Source organism: Dromiciops gliroides, chromosome 3 (genome assembly GCF_019393635.1).
Source record: "Dromiciops gliroides isolate mDroGli1 chromosome 3, mDroGli1.pri, whole genome shotgun sequence".
In the NCBI taxonomy this organism is placed as follows: Eukaryota; Metazoa; Chordata; class Mammalia; order Microbiotheria; family Microbiotheriidae; genus Dromiciops; species Dromiciops gliroides.
The window spans coordinates 261942669-261959339 of NC_057863.1; the positions used below are offsets into that span (position 1 = coordinate 261942669).

The window sequence follows — 16671 nt, forward strand, 5'->3', positions numbered from 1 at the left end:
AGTGTCTGAGGCCGGATTTGAACCCAGGTACTCCTGACTCTAGGGCCGGTGCTCTATCCACTGTGCCACCTAGCTGCTCTCCAGTTCATTTTAAAGATGAGGAACTAAGGCAAACAGGGTTAAGTGACTTGCTTAGGGTCACAAAGCTAGTAAGTCTGAGGCTGAATCTGAACTCATGAAGATGAGTCTACCTGACTCCAGGCTTGGCACTCTATCTACTATGCCACCTGGCACAAAGACAAAAGCAACAGTCCTTGCCCTCCAAAAAGCTGACATTATATTGGGAAAATAACATATACACAGATAAGTAAATTATCTCCACAGACAAAGTACAATGGAAATTGGAAAATTATCAGCTTGATTTATTTTTAAAGTACATTTTTTCAATTAATAAACTTTTTTTTCCTTCCCTCCTCTAGAAAAGATTATAAAACCTTTGTAACAAAGAAGAATTTTCAAGAAAAACAAATTCCCACATGTTCAGTTACTCCTCAATTGATGTGCGCCCCCTTAATTTCAGTTCTTTGATACTATGAAAAGAACTGTTATACATATGTTTGTACATAAAAAAAACCTTTTATCAATCTCTTTGGAGTACAGATGAAGTTTATGCACAAGTTAGTAATTTTTAGGTATAGTCCCATTACTTTCCAAAATGTGTCTAACAATTCACAGTTCCACCTATAGTGCATCAATGTATCTGTTTCCTAGCTCCTCCAACATTTGTGATATTTTTTGTCAATTTTGCCAAGCTTGAATTCCTTCCCTTGAAAACTCTATAGATATCGATCATTTAGCAATTAAATTTTAATCAGTTCCATATATGTTTTAAATGAGCCCCATATCAGAAGAACTTGATGCAGTTTTTCCCATTTACCTGCTTTCCTTCTGATTTTAGCTGCATTGGTTTTGTTTGTGCAAAAAATGTTTTAGGGGCAGCTAGGTGGCACAATGGATAGAGCACCAGCCCTGGAGTCAGGAGGACCTGAGTTCAAATCTGGATTCAGACGTTTGACATTTACTAGTTGTGTGACCCTGGGCAAGTCACTTAACCCCAATTGCCTCACAAAAACAAACAAACAAAAAGTTTTCATTTTATTTCATCAAAATTGTCTATTTTGTCTTCAGTAATTCTCTCTGTCCCTTCTTTGATCATAAACTGTTTACCTATCCATAAGTCTGAAAGGTAATTTCTTCCTCATTCCTCTAATTTATTTATGATATTACCTGTTGTACCAAAATCATATACACATTTGGAGATTTTCTTGGTATACAGAGTAAAGTATTCTTCTACAATGACTTCCTGGCAGAATACTTCAGTTTTTATTGAATAATGAGTTCTTTCTCCATTAGCTAGATCTTTAAGTTTATCAAACACTGGGTGACTGTGTGCATTTCCTTCTGTATATTGTGAACCTAATCTATTCTACTGTTGAATTTCTCTATTTCTCAACCAGTGATGATTGAGATGATTTGATGATTATTGTTTTGTGGTACAATTTGAGGTCTGGTACTACTAGCCCCCTTCTTTCCCACCTTTTTCACTCATTCCCATGATATCATTGACCTTTTGTACCTCAGGAAGAATTTTGGGGGGGGGGGTTCCAACTCTTTCAAATAATTTTTTGGTAGTTGGATTGATATGACACTAAATATGTAAATTAATTTAGGTAGTAGTATCAATTTTGTCATTTTGGATCAATCTGCCAATTGTTTATTGTTATAGTTACCATTTCCAGCAGTATATGAAATAAAATCTTGCTTCACTCCTGATCTGATTGGAAGAAGACTCTAGTTTGTCCTCATTACGTATAATGCTAGCTCTTGATTTTAAATATATACATATATGTATTTGTCTATGTGTATATATATGCACACATGCATATACACATACATGTACACATATGTGTGTGCATATACCATTTACCACATTGAGTTAAGGTACTTTTATTCCTGTGTTTTGTAGTATTTTCTTTTTAACAAAAATGGGCCTTACATTTATTTTTAAAAATCTGCATTGATTATCATAATCATAGGTTTTTATTATTCTTGTTATTAATATGATCAATTATTTTTATAGTTTTCCCAATGTTAAATCAATTCTGACTTAGTAAAAGCCCAAACTGGTTCTAATGTATAATCTTTAAGATATGTTGCTATAGCCTCTTTGCTAATGTTTTTTTGTTTTTGTTTTTGTTTTGGGGTTTTTTTTGCAGGGCATTGAGGGTTAAGTAACTTGCCCAGGGTCACACAGCTAGTAAGTGTCAAGTGTCTTAGGCCAGATTTGAACTCAGGTCCTCCTGAATCCAGGGCCAGTGCTTTATCCACCATGCCACCTAGCTGCTCCCTTGCTAATGTTTTATTTAAATTTTTTGCTCTACTGTTCTTTGGGGATGTTGGTCTATATTTTCTATCTCTGTTTTGACTCTCCCTGATACTAGCACAAAGACTGCATTTGTATCAAAGAAGAAATTTGGTATCATCTCTTCTTTCCCTATTTTTACAAATAGTTTATGGAGAACTAGAACTCATTGTTTTTAAATATTTTATAGAATTCACTTGTAAATCTACCTGGTTCTGGAGTTTCTTTCTTTGCAACTTCATTTATGATTTCTTCAATTTTTCCCCCTTAGATTAGGTTGTTTAAACTCCCTATTTCTTATACTGTTACAAAGATTTTATAATCTTTTTTCCCCTGGTAGAGGAGAAAGGGGGAAAAGTTTATTCATTGAAAAAATGTATATTTTTAAAAATCAAGCTGATAATCAAACTGACAAAATAAGCATTTTCAAGAAAAAATTCCATATTGGACATGTCTAAATGTATTGTATTCATTGATAGCATAAATTGTTCTCCTGGTTCTACTGAATTCACTTGATCAGTTCATGCAAGTTTTCCCAGGTTTCTCTAAAACAATACCTTTCTTCATTTTTTATTATAGTATTAGAAACACTATTCTATGCCTTTACAATCATGTAATTGTGCATAGTAGGTTCTGATCATTCTTTTTATTTCTTTTGATTTTGTTGTGACTTTACCATTTCATTTATTGTTTTTCTGATTTGACTTTCTGCTCTCTTCTTTTTATTCAGATGGCTAACAGTTTATAAATTTTATTAGTCTCTTTAAAGAACTGGATCTCGGTTTTACTGATAAGTTCTATAGGATTTTTTGGGTTTTTAGTTAAAAATCTATTTTACCTCTAATGTTAAATTTCCTGTTTTGTATTTATTTTAGATTTATTTATTTGTTGGCCTTCTAATTTTTTAAAATGCCTGTTCAGTACATCAGTTCCCTCTTTTTCTTCTTCATTAATGTATGTATCATGCTGCTATCTTGGGCAGAGCCTGCTTCTGGCTTTTGGCTTTCCATGGGACTGGGATAAGAGATGGAGTTCAATTCTCTTTCAAACCTGTGGGTCATGGTTAGGCTTGTGATTCCCCACTAGAATATTGTGGTTGGCCTGAATGATCACATTAGCAAGGATTAGGATTTTCTGTTATTAGTTCATTCGTTTGTAACCTTGTTATGGTCTTGGTGTCTTAGACCTTGGAGATAGCTAAAGTTGTTTTATCTCTTGTGCATAATGTCATTTTGGAGAGGTCATGAGAATGCAGAACATGTGTAATCCTCCTTCTTGTTGGTTATTTGACCCAGCCAGAAGTTTTTTAAAAAATTAAATAGTTCTTTTTGCTATTCACATGCAAATAAAAGGAAAAAGGACCCTTATGTACAAAAAAATTTATAGCAACTCTTTTATGGTAGCAAAGAATTAGAAACTATGGGGATGCCCATCAAATGGGGAATGACTGAACAATTTATGTTATATTAATATAATAGTATACTGTTGTTGTAAGAAATAATGAAGGGAGGGTGGAACCAAGATGGCAGAGGAAAGGCTGTAACTCTCAGAGATCCTGACCAATCTGTCCACATACCTTAAAAAAAAAATGCCATAAGAAAATTCTTGGAGCAGCAGAACCCACAGAGGAACAGAGAGAGATCATTTTCCAGTCAAAGATGGTTTAAAAAGGGTGGCAGGGAAGGTCTGCTGTACTGGGGTGAGAGAGGGGCTCAGAACATGACACAGATCCAGCCCCAGGCAGTCCGCACCTTCAGAGACCCGGAATCATCAGCATCAGCGGCTACTTCTGAAACTTGGCTCACAGACTGGTGAGGGGGTCCAGTGGTTGCCTGGGGGGAAATAGTGGGGGTCTCTGCAGGGGCAGAGGCAGAGTATTGCTATGTTGTTCAGGAAGCCTACTAGAGTGGCAGCAGCCCAGTGGGGGAGGGGCATAGGCACACCAAGCTTTCAACCACAGGGAATCAGATTTCAATCAGATTTCTGCTTCCAGGTTAAAGAGCAAGGGAGGGGGGAGGCAGCTAGGTGGCACAATGGATAAAGCACTGGCCCTGGATTCAGGAGGACCTGAGTTCAAATCCAACTTCAGACACTTGACACTCACTGTGTGACCCTGGGCAAGTCACTTAACCCCCATTGCCTCACAAAAAAAAAATAATAATAAAGAGCAAGCAGGCCCATGGTTACTTACAGGCCAGGTGGGGTGAGAATGAGCCTCTCCTTAAATCATACCACCTGAGATCCCCTGAAGCTTGGGACAATGTGCCCTGGAAGCAGTGCTCCACTTTAAGAAGGAGTTAAAAGCCAAGAAATAGGCTAGGATAATGAGCAGGCAGAAAAAGATTTGGACAATCAAAAGTTTCTTTGGTGACAAGGTAGATCAAAATACACCCTCAGAAGAAGATAACAAAATCAAAGCTCCTACATCCAAAGCTTCCAAAAAAAAATATGAATTGGTCTCAGGCCATGGAAGCACTCAAAAGGGACTTTGAAGATAAAGAGAAGTAGAGGAAAAAAGAGAAAGAGAAATGACAGTAATGCAGGAGGGTCATGAAAAAAAAGTCAACAGCTTGAAAAGCCAAATTGGCCAAATGGGAAATGAGGTATGAAAACTCTCTGAAAAAAAAAAAATCACTGCTTAAGAATTAGGATAGAGCAAATAGAAGCTAATGACTTTATGAGAAATCAAGACACAATAAAGCAAATTCAAATGAATAAAAAAATTGAGGGCAATATGAAATATCTCTTTGGAAAAACAGCTGACATGGAAAATAGACCTAGGACAGATAATTTGAAAATCATTGAACTACCTGAAAACCATGATCCAAAGAAAGAAAGAAATAATGAAGGGGGCACCTAGGTGGCGCAGTGGATAAAGCACCAGCTCTGGATTCAGGATGACCTGAGTTCAAATTCAGCCTCAGACACTTGACACTTACTAGCTGTGTAACCCTGGGCAAGTCATTTAACCCTCATTGCCCCCCACCCCCAAAAAAGGCATTGTTTCAGAAAAGCCTGGGAAGACTTATATGAACTGATGCATAATGAAATGAGTAAAATCAGGAGAACACTCTACATAGGAACAACATTGTAAAGATAATCAACTGTGAAAAACTTAGCAACTGATCAATACAATGACCCACTACAACTCCAATAAGCTTTTGCATCTCCTTTTCTATTTGGCCAATTCTACTTTTTAAGGAGTAGTTTTCTTCAGTGAGTTTTTATACTTTTTTTTTCCATTTTTTGTACTTCCTTTACCAAGCTATTGGCTTTTTTTCATGATTCTCTTGGAACACTCATTTTTTCCCAATTTTTCCTCTACCTTCCTTATTTGCTTTTTAAAATCCTTTTTGAGATCTTCTAGGAGTTCTCTTTGGACCTAAGACCACTTCACATTTTTCTTTGAAGCTTCACATGTAGGTGTTTTGACATTGTTGTACTCTTCTGAGTTTGTGTTTTGGTCTTTCCTATCACAATTGTAACTTTCCATGGTAGGGTTCTTTTGTTTGTTTGTTTGTTGCTCATTTTTCCAGCCTATTTTGTGACTTTTAACTTTATGTTAAAATTGAGTTCTGCTCCTGAAGTGGAGAGAGGACTGTCCCAAGCTTCTTGTGCAGGAGCCATGGGGCATAGGTATGGGGGGGGCGGGGGGAAGGAAGGGGAATAGGCCTTGCTGTTAGCCTGTTCCAGGGGCACAGTGTCTTGCTGTTGGCTTGCCTGGACACCTCCCATGCCAGACTGTGCTCCTCTTTTTACCCCAATGAGACAGACTTTTTCTTCCAATCTTCTAAGTTCTATTACCCTGGAAAATTGTTTCTCCCCCATCCTTTTGTTGGTTCTACCATTCCAAAATTTGTTTTAAAGCATATTTTATAGTTGTTTGGAGGCAAATTTGGGAGAATTAGGTGAGTTCCTGCCTTACTCAGCCATCTTGCCTAGGCCCTAACATGATACCTCAATTCAATTCTCCACCACAACTCCAAAGGATTTATGAAGTAAAATGCTGTCCAATTCCAGATAGAGAATTGATGGACTAAGGAAGATTGAAGCATAATTTTCCCTTCATTTTTCTTGCCCCCCTCTTTTTTCAGAACATAGCTAATGCAGAAATTTTAAAAAACAACAATGATCCAAGACAATCCCAAAGGACTAATGATAAAGGATACTATCTACTCCCAAAGAAAGAATTGATATTGAGTGAAAACAGATTGAAGCATGCTATTTTTTGCATTCTTTCATTTTTCTTTTATTCACGTTTTCTTATATTAAATGACTAAAATGGCAATGTTTTACATAATTGCACATGTACAACCTATATCTGATCACTTATCACCTCAGGGAGGGAAGAGGGAAGGAAGGGAAGGAGCGGTAGAATTTGGAACTCAAAACTTTAAAGTAAAATGTTTATTATTATTATTATTTAAATAACAACAATTAACACCAATACTATATAATCTCCAAAAATTCTAAATAAAATTCTGGAGAAAAAATTACCGTGATTCATCAAGAATATGTGACATTAATATTAAAGATCTTAACAAAATAATTAGAACAGAAGCAGATCATAAACCATTCACAAGATATGTATTCTCAAATAGAAAAGTGTCCAAAGGGTATAAACAGCACTTCTCAAAAGAATTGTAAACTATTAACAAACAACAATATGAAAGAATGCTCCAAGTCAATAATAATAAGAAAAATGAAAATCAAAAGAACTCTGAGATTTCACCTTATACTCTGCAAATTGCCAAAAATAACAAAAGATGAAAACAATCAATGCAGGAAGTTTTGTACAAATATAGAAACACTAGTTCTTCATGGTGAAACTATCAATTAGCACAAGCCTTTTAGTTTGTTTGTTTTTGCAGGGCAATGAGGGTTAAGTGACTTGCCCAGGGTCACACAGCTAGTAAGTGTCAAGTGTCTGAGTCTGGATTTGAACTCAGGTCCTCCTGAATCCAGGGCCAGTGCTTTGTCCACTGTGCCACCTAGCTGCCCCCAGCACAAGCCTTTTAGAAAGCAGTTCATAATTAGAATTTGACCCAGAGATTCCTCTCCCAGGCCAGAAGACCAGGATTCAAATTCTACCTCTTAGGCTTTCTATATATTATGTTGAATCACTGCTCAGTTGTTCAATTTCCCTTCCATAACAACACATATGTATACATATATAAACAGTTTATTCTCTTATTAATTAAATCAAAGTATAAAACAAGGTTAAATACTGTTTAGAACTGACAGAGGAAAAAGTGGATGAGAAATGACCTGGTGGCAGCAATATCAAAAGGGGAATCTAAAGGGAATATAGTTGTAACAGAAAGAACCTACATCTGGTACTCACAAACAGGCTTGCTACTTAATACCTAAGTGATCTTTGGCAAGTCTTTAGGTCTCAGTTTCCTTGTCTGTTAAATGAAAGCACTGAACTAAAATGACCAACTTTGAATCTTAGCAAAAAGTGTTCCCATTAACCTTTCAAGAAATCCTAACCTTGAAGATCTTTGTGCTTCACCAGACTGCACTTAACCAGAAAAAATGATTTTATGACAGTTTTTGTATTTTATTTCTTAGTTCAACATTTTCCTTCTGCTTTCTTTATTCCTCATGCCCCTCTTTCATTGCTTTTTTCATCAATTGCTTCTCATTAATATGCACTGAGCTTCTCACACACATTTAACAAAACATCGGGAAGTCTTGTATTTCATGGCTAAGGGCCTGTTGCCCAGTGAACTGGTTGAATTTTGCTATGTCAGCTACTTAATCTATTCTACTTTTACGAAAGTAAAAGTTTTCAACCATGCTTCTGCCCTTCAACCACATCCCCCATTTAAACAATTGCAACTTTCTTTCCAAGAACCTTGAAAATAATATATCTTATTAGAGAATGGCTGAACAAATTGTGCCAAATGAATGTAATGTACTATGATTGTACCAATCACAGAGAAATATGAAGCATACAAAGAAATACAGGAAAACATGGAATGATGCACAACGAAGAAAGAAAAATGTAACATTATATACACACTTACTCTAAATAAAATAACAGCAACAAAATCTGGAGAGAAATTTTTTAAAAGGGACATGGAAATAAGAAGTATGGTTCTATTAAAATTAATGTAGACTGAAAAACAAACTAAATGGAATAACACATTTTAATATGAAATCGTTTGTTTTGTTCTTGTTTGCATATTTGAATATGTGGTCGTCATGTTTATAATTGACCCCCCAAATAGGAAGCAAATTAGAGAGAAAATATTACCTTTTCAGGCTCTATCATCCTAAAAACTTATCCTCTCATATGTTAGTTGTTTCTATAGGAAAAAACTAGATCAATAGTACACAGTGTGGATCTGTATATATTATAAAACAAACAATTACATCTGGAAAAGGTTCCCTTTTAAAAATACAGTGCCAAGACAAATCTTTAACAAAAGGCAACAGTATTAATGTTTATGTGTTAAATGACATAAAACCGCAGATACTTAAGCGGAATAGGATAAATACTTGACAATGTATGTACAAAGATTAGTTTTGCACATAAATAGTGTCAAACATTGAAGGAGTCGGATTAACCAAAGATCCGAGGCTCAGACTGCTTCTAGAGGAAACCAACCCCATAGAATCTGGAAAGTGGGAATGTTGCTGCGTGAGAAATAATCGTACTAATGGGGCGGGGGGGGGGGGGGTTCTGCATTCCCTAATTCATTGCCTTATTTTTCTGTATTGGAACGAACAAAGAATCACCTTGGACAAGACATGAGATTTCTTCGGTATAGGGAACTCCCTCATTCAATGGAGGCTGGAAGTTCATAAGATTAGAAAATTGCTAGAGCATGGAGATGAAGCAGATCTTTGGTCAGTGTCACACAGCCCGTAGATGTAGGTGTCAGATGGTGGTGCTTGAATACAGGTTTTCCTGCCTCAGAGGCCCTCTCTATACAGTACGTGAAAGCTGCTTCACATGTCTTCTGACACTAGAACAAAAAGGAAAAAGGGGGTGGGGGACCGCGGGAATCCGCGCAGCTACACCGACATTTCCCCCAAACTTCTCTCCGGGCTGGATTCTAAAGTGGAAAATTTTATCTACTGTCAAAAAGAAAGGTTGGAACTGAGGAAATTCCTTTCCTCTGCGAACAGCCTCCTTGTCCTGTCTCTGCGACTTCTCCACCCCCGGGGACAGCTGACTGCACTTACAATGCCTGACACCAAGCCAGACAGCCAAGTGCTCCAGGTCTTTTCCTTGCAGTTACTCGAATCCGTCTAGTTCGTTTATTACTTGGGGACTGACTGCAGGCGTCTTCTCCCACCCCCATCAGCACCTCCCCTGCCCACTCAGACTATAAGTGTGGTTCAGAAAAGAAAGGAAAGCTGTCCCACAGACCAAGGGCTACAGGAAAGAACCCGCCTCTTGTAATTTACTTTTTTAAAAAGAACAAAAACAAAAAAAAAGCTACGAGAGCTAAAGTCTTCCCCCACACCCTTCTCCTCCCCCTTTCCCTTCCTTCCCCTCCTCCTCCATCTTCTTTGAGCTGCTGAGATTCTCCTACGTCCAGCCTCTACGCTGATCCGGAGGAGAAAAGAGCTGTTCTCTGGAAGATGGCGAGAAGGAGCCGCCACCGCTTTCTCCTCCTGCTGCTGAGCTACCTGGGGGTAGCCCTGGGCTGTAAGTTGTATAGGTTAACCCTGCTTTTCTCCTATAGTACGGACACCACTCCAAATATCTTTCTGCTGTTAGACTTTGCTCTGCATCAGCAGCTCTCCAATGCTCTCAGTCTATGGTACCCTCAGGGCAGAATGAGGAAGCTCTGCGGGTCTGAGTCCCTTTGGAGTGGAGCATCTGGTTTTCTAGTAGGCAAGCCAGAAACTGGTTGTTTGTAGGATGGAGTGAAGGTGAAATGTGAAGAATTTGTTTCTGGTTTTATTTTATTTTTAAATTTACTGGAAAAATCTATTTTTCAATTTGTAGTTAGAGAGAGCTAGCATATCTCTTCTTATCTTCTTTCTGGTTAAGTTGTACTTGTTTAGATTGGAGAGGAAGGAAATAGGCTAGAGTTTAAAACTGGCCACTTGATAAGTCTTAATAATACCAGGAGATGTTGGAAGTAAGAGCTTCTGGAAAAGTAATGGGAAAATTTTTTTCACACATGTGGAGAGGTAGTATGTCCTTTCTTACATATATAGAGATTATATATGTATATATTTTACATACATATACATACATATATACATACACACACACATTTTTATATATATATGACAACTCCTCATTTTATAGAAAAAGAAACCGAGGCCCAGTTGTTAACTAATTTGCCCAAGGTCAGAAGTGACAGAGGTGGTGTTTGAACCCCTGTTCACCACTCCAAATCTCAGGGGTTTTTCTAGCTTTATAGCATTGCTACTTGACAATGATCTCTTTTGCCCAGTTTTCCCTGGTACTAAAAAAGAAAACGAACTAATACATTGGCTACATCATTTCTTACCTGTGGTCTACCATCTTTTCTGTTGAGAGGAGAAACATATGCTTCACATCCAGGGCTCTGAAGTCAATATGGGACTCTGTACTGATCAGTTCTGATGTCTTTCCATGTTGTTTTCCTTTGCTTTATTGTGTTCATTGTGTTAAAAAAAGGGTTGTATTTATTTTTCCTGGTATTTGGGACTGGGATTTTGAAGTGAAAGAAATCTTTGAGATCCCAAGACTGTACAAATAGGAAACAGTTCACTAACTCTTTCCTCTCTATCACCTGTCCCAACTGTCAAGAAAACCTGCAGGGCACTTGTCAATTAGTCATTAAATAAGTACTTATTATTAAGCACTAAATAACACTAAATAAAGAGACTGTCAAGCACTGTGCTAAACATTGAAGATAGGAAGAAAAATCAAAAGCTGTCCTTGCTTTGAAGAGACAATATATACATAAATCATAGCTACACGGATAAACACAGAATAGATGGAGGGGCAGGCTAAGTAGGAGCTAATGGATCAGCAAAGGCCTCCTACAGGAGGTGGCTGATGAGTCTAGTGTTAAAGGAAGCCCAAGGATCCACAGGACAGAGCAAAGGAGGAAAAGCATGACAGACGTGGGGAACAGCCAGTGTAAAGATATAGAGAAAGGAAGGGTGTCCTATGTGAGCACCAAGTAAGAAGGCCAGTGTGGCTGGACCATAGAGTATGTGGAGGGGAGTAGTCAGTCAGTCAATAAACTTTTATTGAGTGCTTCCCATTCGCCCGGCACAGTACTTAGCCCTGAGGGGTATATATAGAAACAAAGATTGTACCTGCCTTTAATCTAATTGGGGAAGACTATGCACAGATAGAAGCTGAAAAGAGGTTAGTGTTGTTAGTTAAGGGCATGACCTCTCTGTCTCTATTCTCCTTCCTCTTTTTCTAGGAGGTCCCTAGACTCCTTCCTCTTTCTCTAGCGGTGGAGGATATAAAACAAAACAAGTTTGGAGCACAAAGTCTTCTTGGAAACATTGAGAATAGTTCTTGAGGATTTTAGTCCAGGGGGAAGGTCCCAGTTTCATGTGACTTCCTTTCTCTGAATAGCTTAAAAAATAAAATAAAATAAAATGCAGATTACAAATATAATTGATAAGATGCTTTGGGTCCCCCAGCCATTCTGTTGATTGTCTAAACAGGATGGTGATCTCCCAGTTGATTTTAGCTCAGTCGAATATCCACAGGTTTTGCTTCTCTCTATCTCAAACTTTCTATAGCAAAACCCAAACTTCAGATGTCACTAAAATTATCTTTATTGAGCCATTTTTAGAAAATGTAAATGCGGGGCAGCTAGGTGGTGCAGTGGATAAAGCACTGGCCCTGGATTCAAGAGGACCTGAGTTCAAATGTGACCTCAGACACTTGACACTTACTAGCTGTGACCCTGAGCAAGCCACTCAACCCTCATTGCCCTGCAAAAAAAAAAAAAAAAAAGTCAGGTAGTTGGACTAAGTGATTTCCAAGGTCCCTTCGATTCCCCATCCTGTAATTCCGTGAAAGTTTATGTGACTTTATTCAACCTATTTGTCTTCTTTCAATATTCCCCCTCCCCTAGGTTTGCCTTCCTTCAGCATTATGAAAACAATTTCCCATGTCTTATCATTTCTTTATGTTGCCATCCTTAGAGGGTTGTGGGTTCATGGTGCCTACTATTATTCATTGTTGCTACTTTCTCTGTTTTTCTATGTGTCGTTTGGTTTGGTTTTAACTGCCTACTGATATGAACACAGAATTCCATTTTGTGGAATGACAGGTCAGTGAATGAGTCATGAATACTCTCTCATTGTTAAGAAATTATCATGTTTTGTATAATTATTCTCCCCCTTCCTACATACACTATTTTCATAGGCTTTCGTGGATATTTTTGTTTGTTTATTTGGTTTTTTTAGGGCAATGGGGGTTAAATGACTTGCCCAGGGTCACACAGTAAGTATCAAGTGTCTGAGGCCGGATTTGAACTCAGGTCCTCCTGAATCCAGGGCCAGTGCTTTATCCACTGCACCACCTAGCTGCCCCTGTGTGGATATTTTTAATTGATAAATTTTGTTTTTACATAGCATACATACTCTGACAGATTTGTAGGATCATAGATTTAGAGCTGGAAGGGACCTTAGAGTCAACCCCCTCATTTTACAAATGAGGAAACTGAGATTCAGAGAGCTAAGTGACTTACCCAAGGTCACACAACTAATTATTTGAGGTGGTATTTAATTACACTCAGGTGCCCACCCCATGCATCCTAACACTTAAGGACCTCCCAAGTCCCCCAACCCCAAGAAACAGAGTATAATCCTTGATAAATGTATTTTTATAGAGATCACGGGATTTAGAGCCTAGAAGGGACATTGAAGATCATCTAGTAAAAAAAAAAATCACATCCTCAGTTTATAAATAATAATAGTTATTATGTAGCCTGTTGGTAAGGACATACTCTCACATAAAACAGAGTAATAAAATTTAAGGTCTGACTACCCTTGTTTGTAGGTTACCTATCTTTACCCAGCCACTTGGCTAATTGCTATATATTAGGAGTATGATTGAAGAGTTTTCTAATAATTAATAAATTTGTATCATCTTTATTATTCATTAGCTCAAGCCCCCATCTCACATAAATATTAACTATTTAATAAACAGGAGAAAAACAACCTATTATCTATTTTATTTCTCTATAATTATATATATATTGAAAGTACATAATGAATCAACAAAAGTAACAATTAAGAAGAGATATATGTAACTACTTTTAATATTTTGGGTATGTATAAGTTCATAGTCAAAGACACCTCAAATCCTCAGTATAATAAGAGATTTCTCCTCTTCACATATCTGGAAACTTAGCCACATGCCATTCAGTTTATTCCAGATAGTGATTAACATTTCAAGATTCTTCTTCATATTTCTTTTCAAGATAAAAGTAAAATTCAGTCTCTTAGGAAATAAGCTAGATTAGTTTTTTCTCTTTGTAATTTCTTCAGTAATTACAAGAATCAGTCTTTCAAAAATCCACTTGCCTCACAAACTTTTCAAAGAATGTTCTTTATGAGGTTTTGTTATAACATCACTTACAACAGTTTTGAAAAGGAAGAAGTTTCACATAGTCTTATCAATCTGCCTTCACAAATTTCTCATGGATCATCACAGATTACAGATAAGAAACACAACTCCGTGACGCCATAGAGAGAAGCATTTTATAGTCAAACTTTTCTCAAATGAATTCCAGGTTGCCACTACAAACTCCTTTTTTCCCAACAATCTGTTTTGTTTCAGTGCTCTTTGTTTTAGTTTTTTTGTTTTTGTTTTTGTTTTTTTGGTGAGGTAATTGGGGTTAAGTGACTTGCCCAGGGTCACACAGCTAGTAAGTGTCAAACGTCTGAAGCCAGATTTGAACTCAGGTCCTTCTGAATCCAGGGCTGGTGCTCTATCCACTGCGCCACCTAGCTGCCCCCTGCTTCAGTGCTCTTAAAGAAAATTCACAGTGAAACTGAAAGAGGTGAAGTGACTTGCCTAGGGTCAGACAGCTAGCAAGTGGGACCTGAATTCTGGTCTCCCTAACTCCCAAGTCCAGTGATTTATCAACTCTGACATGCTTCCGGGTCATCTTGCTCTCCTAGTCCCAGTGATGCTGAATCTCAGGCTGCTTAAGAGTAAACATCCCCTGACCCTCAACTCCCCAGTTCATGCTTTTCAGCCACATCCACCTCAAAATTACTCCAGTTACTAGCTGTGTGACCCTGGGAAAGTCACTTAAACTCTCATTGCCCTACAAAAAAAAAAGAAAAGGAAAGGAAAGAAAAGAAAAAAATTACTCCAGAGTCCAATTTTGATTCTGCAACCATTAATTCTATTGTACTCTCTGAGTCTGCATTCCATAATCAATAAACTTCCCTTCATTTTAGATGTTTTCTCTTCTTTTCGTCTTCTGGAACTTGGAAGTTCTGGCTCCCCTCAGATAATGTTGCATCCATGGCCATCCTTTCCAGTTTTGGTTGCAACTTCTTTCTTAGCTCTCAAAACAATGATCCTGGAGAGAAAGTTAGAATTCTCCTTGCTCCCCATTACCACTTCCAGACTCTTCCTCTGTCACTCAGCAACCTCTCCTCCTTTGAGGTTCATTCTTTCAAAATGTATCACCTAATCCACATCCTGGCGGCTTCTATCTATTCACTCCCTGGACATTCCAGCTAGTTTCTCAGTAAGTTCAGCACCTGGCTCACAGTCTTCCTTTCTACCCTAGGTCCTTCCCTTCTCTGCCTCTTTCATCTAGACTCATTCCCCAGCAGTTAGCTAACATTAATAAAATAGCTTACAGTGATACAGTACTTCGAGGTTTGCAAAGTGCTTAATGCATATTATTTCATTCAATCCTTACGACACCTCTATGACCCTATGAATCTATGGCTATAAGAAAATATAAGTATACTTATCCATGTTCCTTGAAGCCTAACAGCTTCACCAGCCTCTCATTTAATTCTAGGAGTACTGAAATCCCAAATTCATATGCCTGTTTTGTATATAGTTCCATTCTCCCTATTTTGTCCTAACATTTCTGGTCCCTGATTTAGCACCTGCAGATTGAACCTTTCATTCCTCTAGAAGAAGAGACATTTTCTCCCTTATTCTTTCTATTTATAAGCTGTAAATAACATAAATAGCTAAGCATCTGTTTATAAATTGTAAATAGCATAAAAAGCCAAGCATTTCTAAGGAGAAGTGGGATTTATAATAAGAAAATGAAATCTTAATTGAAAGCAACAGATAAAGAACAGAGAAGCTTGCCCATCTGGCTACCTGAAAGGGGTAATAGGGCTTTGCCACAGGATTTGAAGGGATGCTTGATCTGTTCCTTGGGCCAGTTCTCTCTTTCCTAACTTGTACATCTTGGCCTTGGGTCCCCCCACCTCTTAGGACATATTTCAGCATTTAGCCTTCCTTCAAGTTCTGCTCTCTGGTCTTCACCTCCTGCTTTTTCAGTTACCAGTACTTCTTTTCAAAGAGATGAGTTGGGCAAATATTGAAGTCCATTCCTGAAAACTTCATTGTCCTAAAGACAGGCTACTTCTCACAGACCAGTTCCCCTACAGATGCCCTTGATCTTCACCTCCCATCTTCTCCAGCAGATTGCTCCAGTTGTCATCACCCTTTTCTCTCTAATCTTCAGCGTTTCCTTATTTACTGGTTAAACCACCATCTTTACTAGCTATCACCATCTATCTCTTCTCCCTTTATCAGCCAAAGTCCTTTAAGAAATTGTCAAACAAAAAGAAAGAAAAAAGAAAAGAAATGAAATTGTCTCCACTGGTTGGTTCCATTTGCTCTTAGAATAAGAGAATTTGAGAGTTGGAAGGGACCATCTAGACCAGGACTTACTAAACTTTTTCGACTCAAGACCCCTTTTTGTGACACCTTTTCACCTGAGAAATTTTACTCAATCCCAGGCATATACGGATATAAAATAGCTATACAAAAACTTTTACTGTTGCCAAATTTTTCACAATCCCCACATGCAGTTACATGACCCCAAATGGGGTCTCAACCCACAATTTAAGAAGCTAGGATCTAGTCTATATATGTATAATCAGCAGAGGGCCCTGGGAGTTACAGTTTGATCAGGAAATCAGTTTGATTTCCCTTCTAAAAGAGGAGGAAGAACATCTTAGACCTTCCCTACTTCCACCTGCAAGGCTTAACTTTATGACTTCCTTTCCTCCTAACTATATCCTTTGCTTTCCCTTATTTTCCAAGGAGACCAGGGAAGCAGAAGTGGTTATTTCCCATGGAGACTAATTTATTTGAAGCTTTTGGA

General features: G+C 37.8%; 1 protein-coding gene across 3 annotated transcripts in view; it reads left to right on the forward strand.

Moving 5' to 3' along the window:
• Positions 1-9526: 9526 nt before the first annotated feature.
• Positions 9527-16671, forward strand: part of JAM2 (junctional adhesion molecule 2) — a 126176-nt gene continuing 119031 nt past the window's right edge. Inside the window, exon 1 of one of the 3 annotated variants that reach the window (XM_043996972.1) lies at positions 9527-10028. In XM_043996972.1, coding sequence (XP_043852907.1) covers positions 9962-10028 — 67 coding nt within the window. In that variant the 5' untranslated portion in view covers positions 9527-9961. The remainder of the gene's footprint in view (positions 10029-16671) is intronic. The other 2 variants (XM_043996973.1, XM_043996971.1) reach the window with 2 other exon arrangements.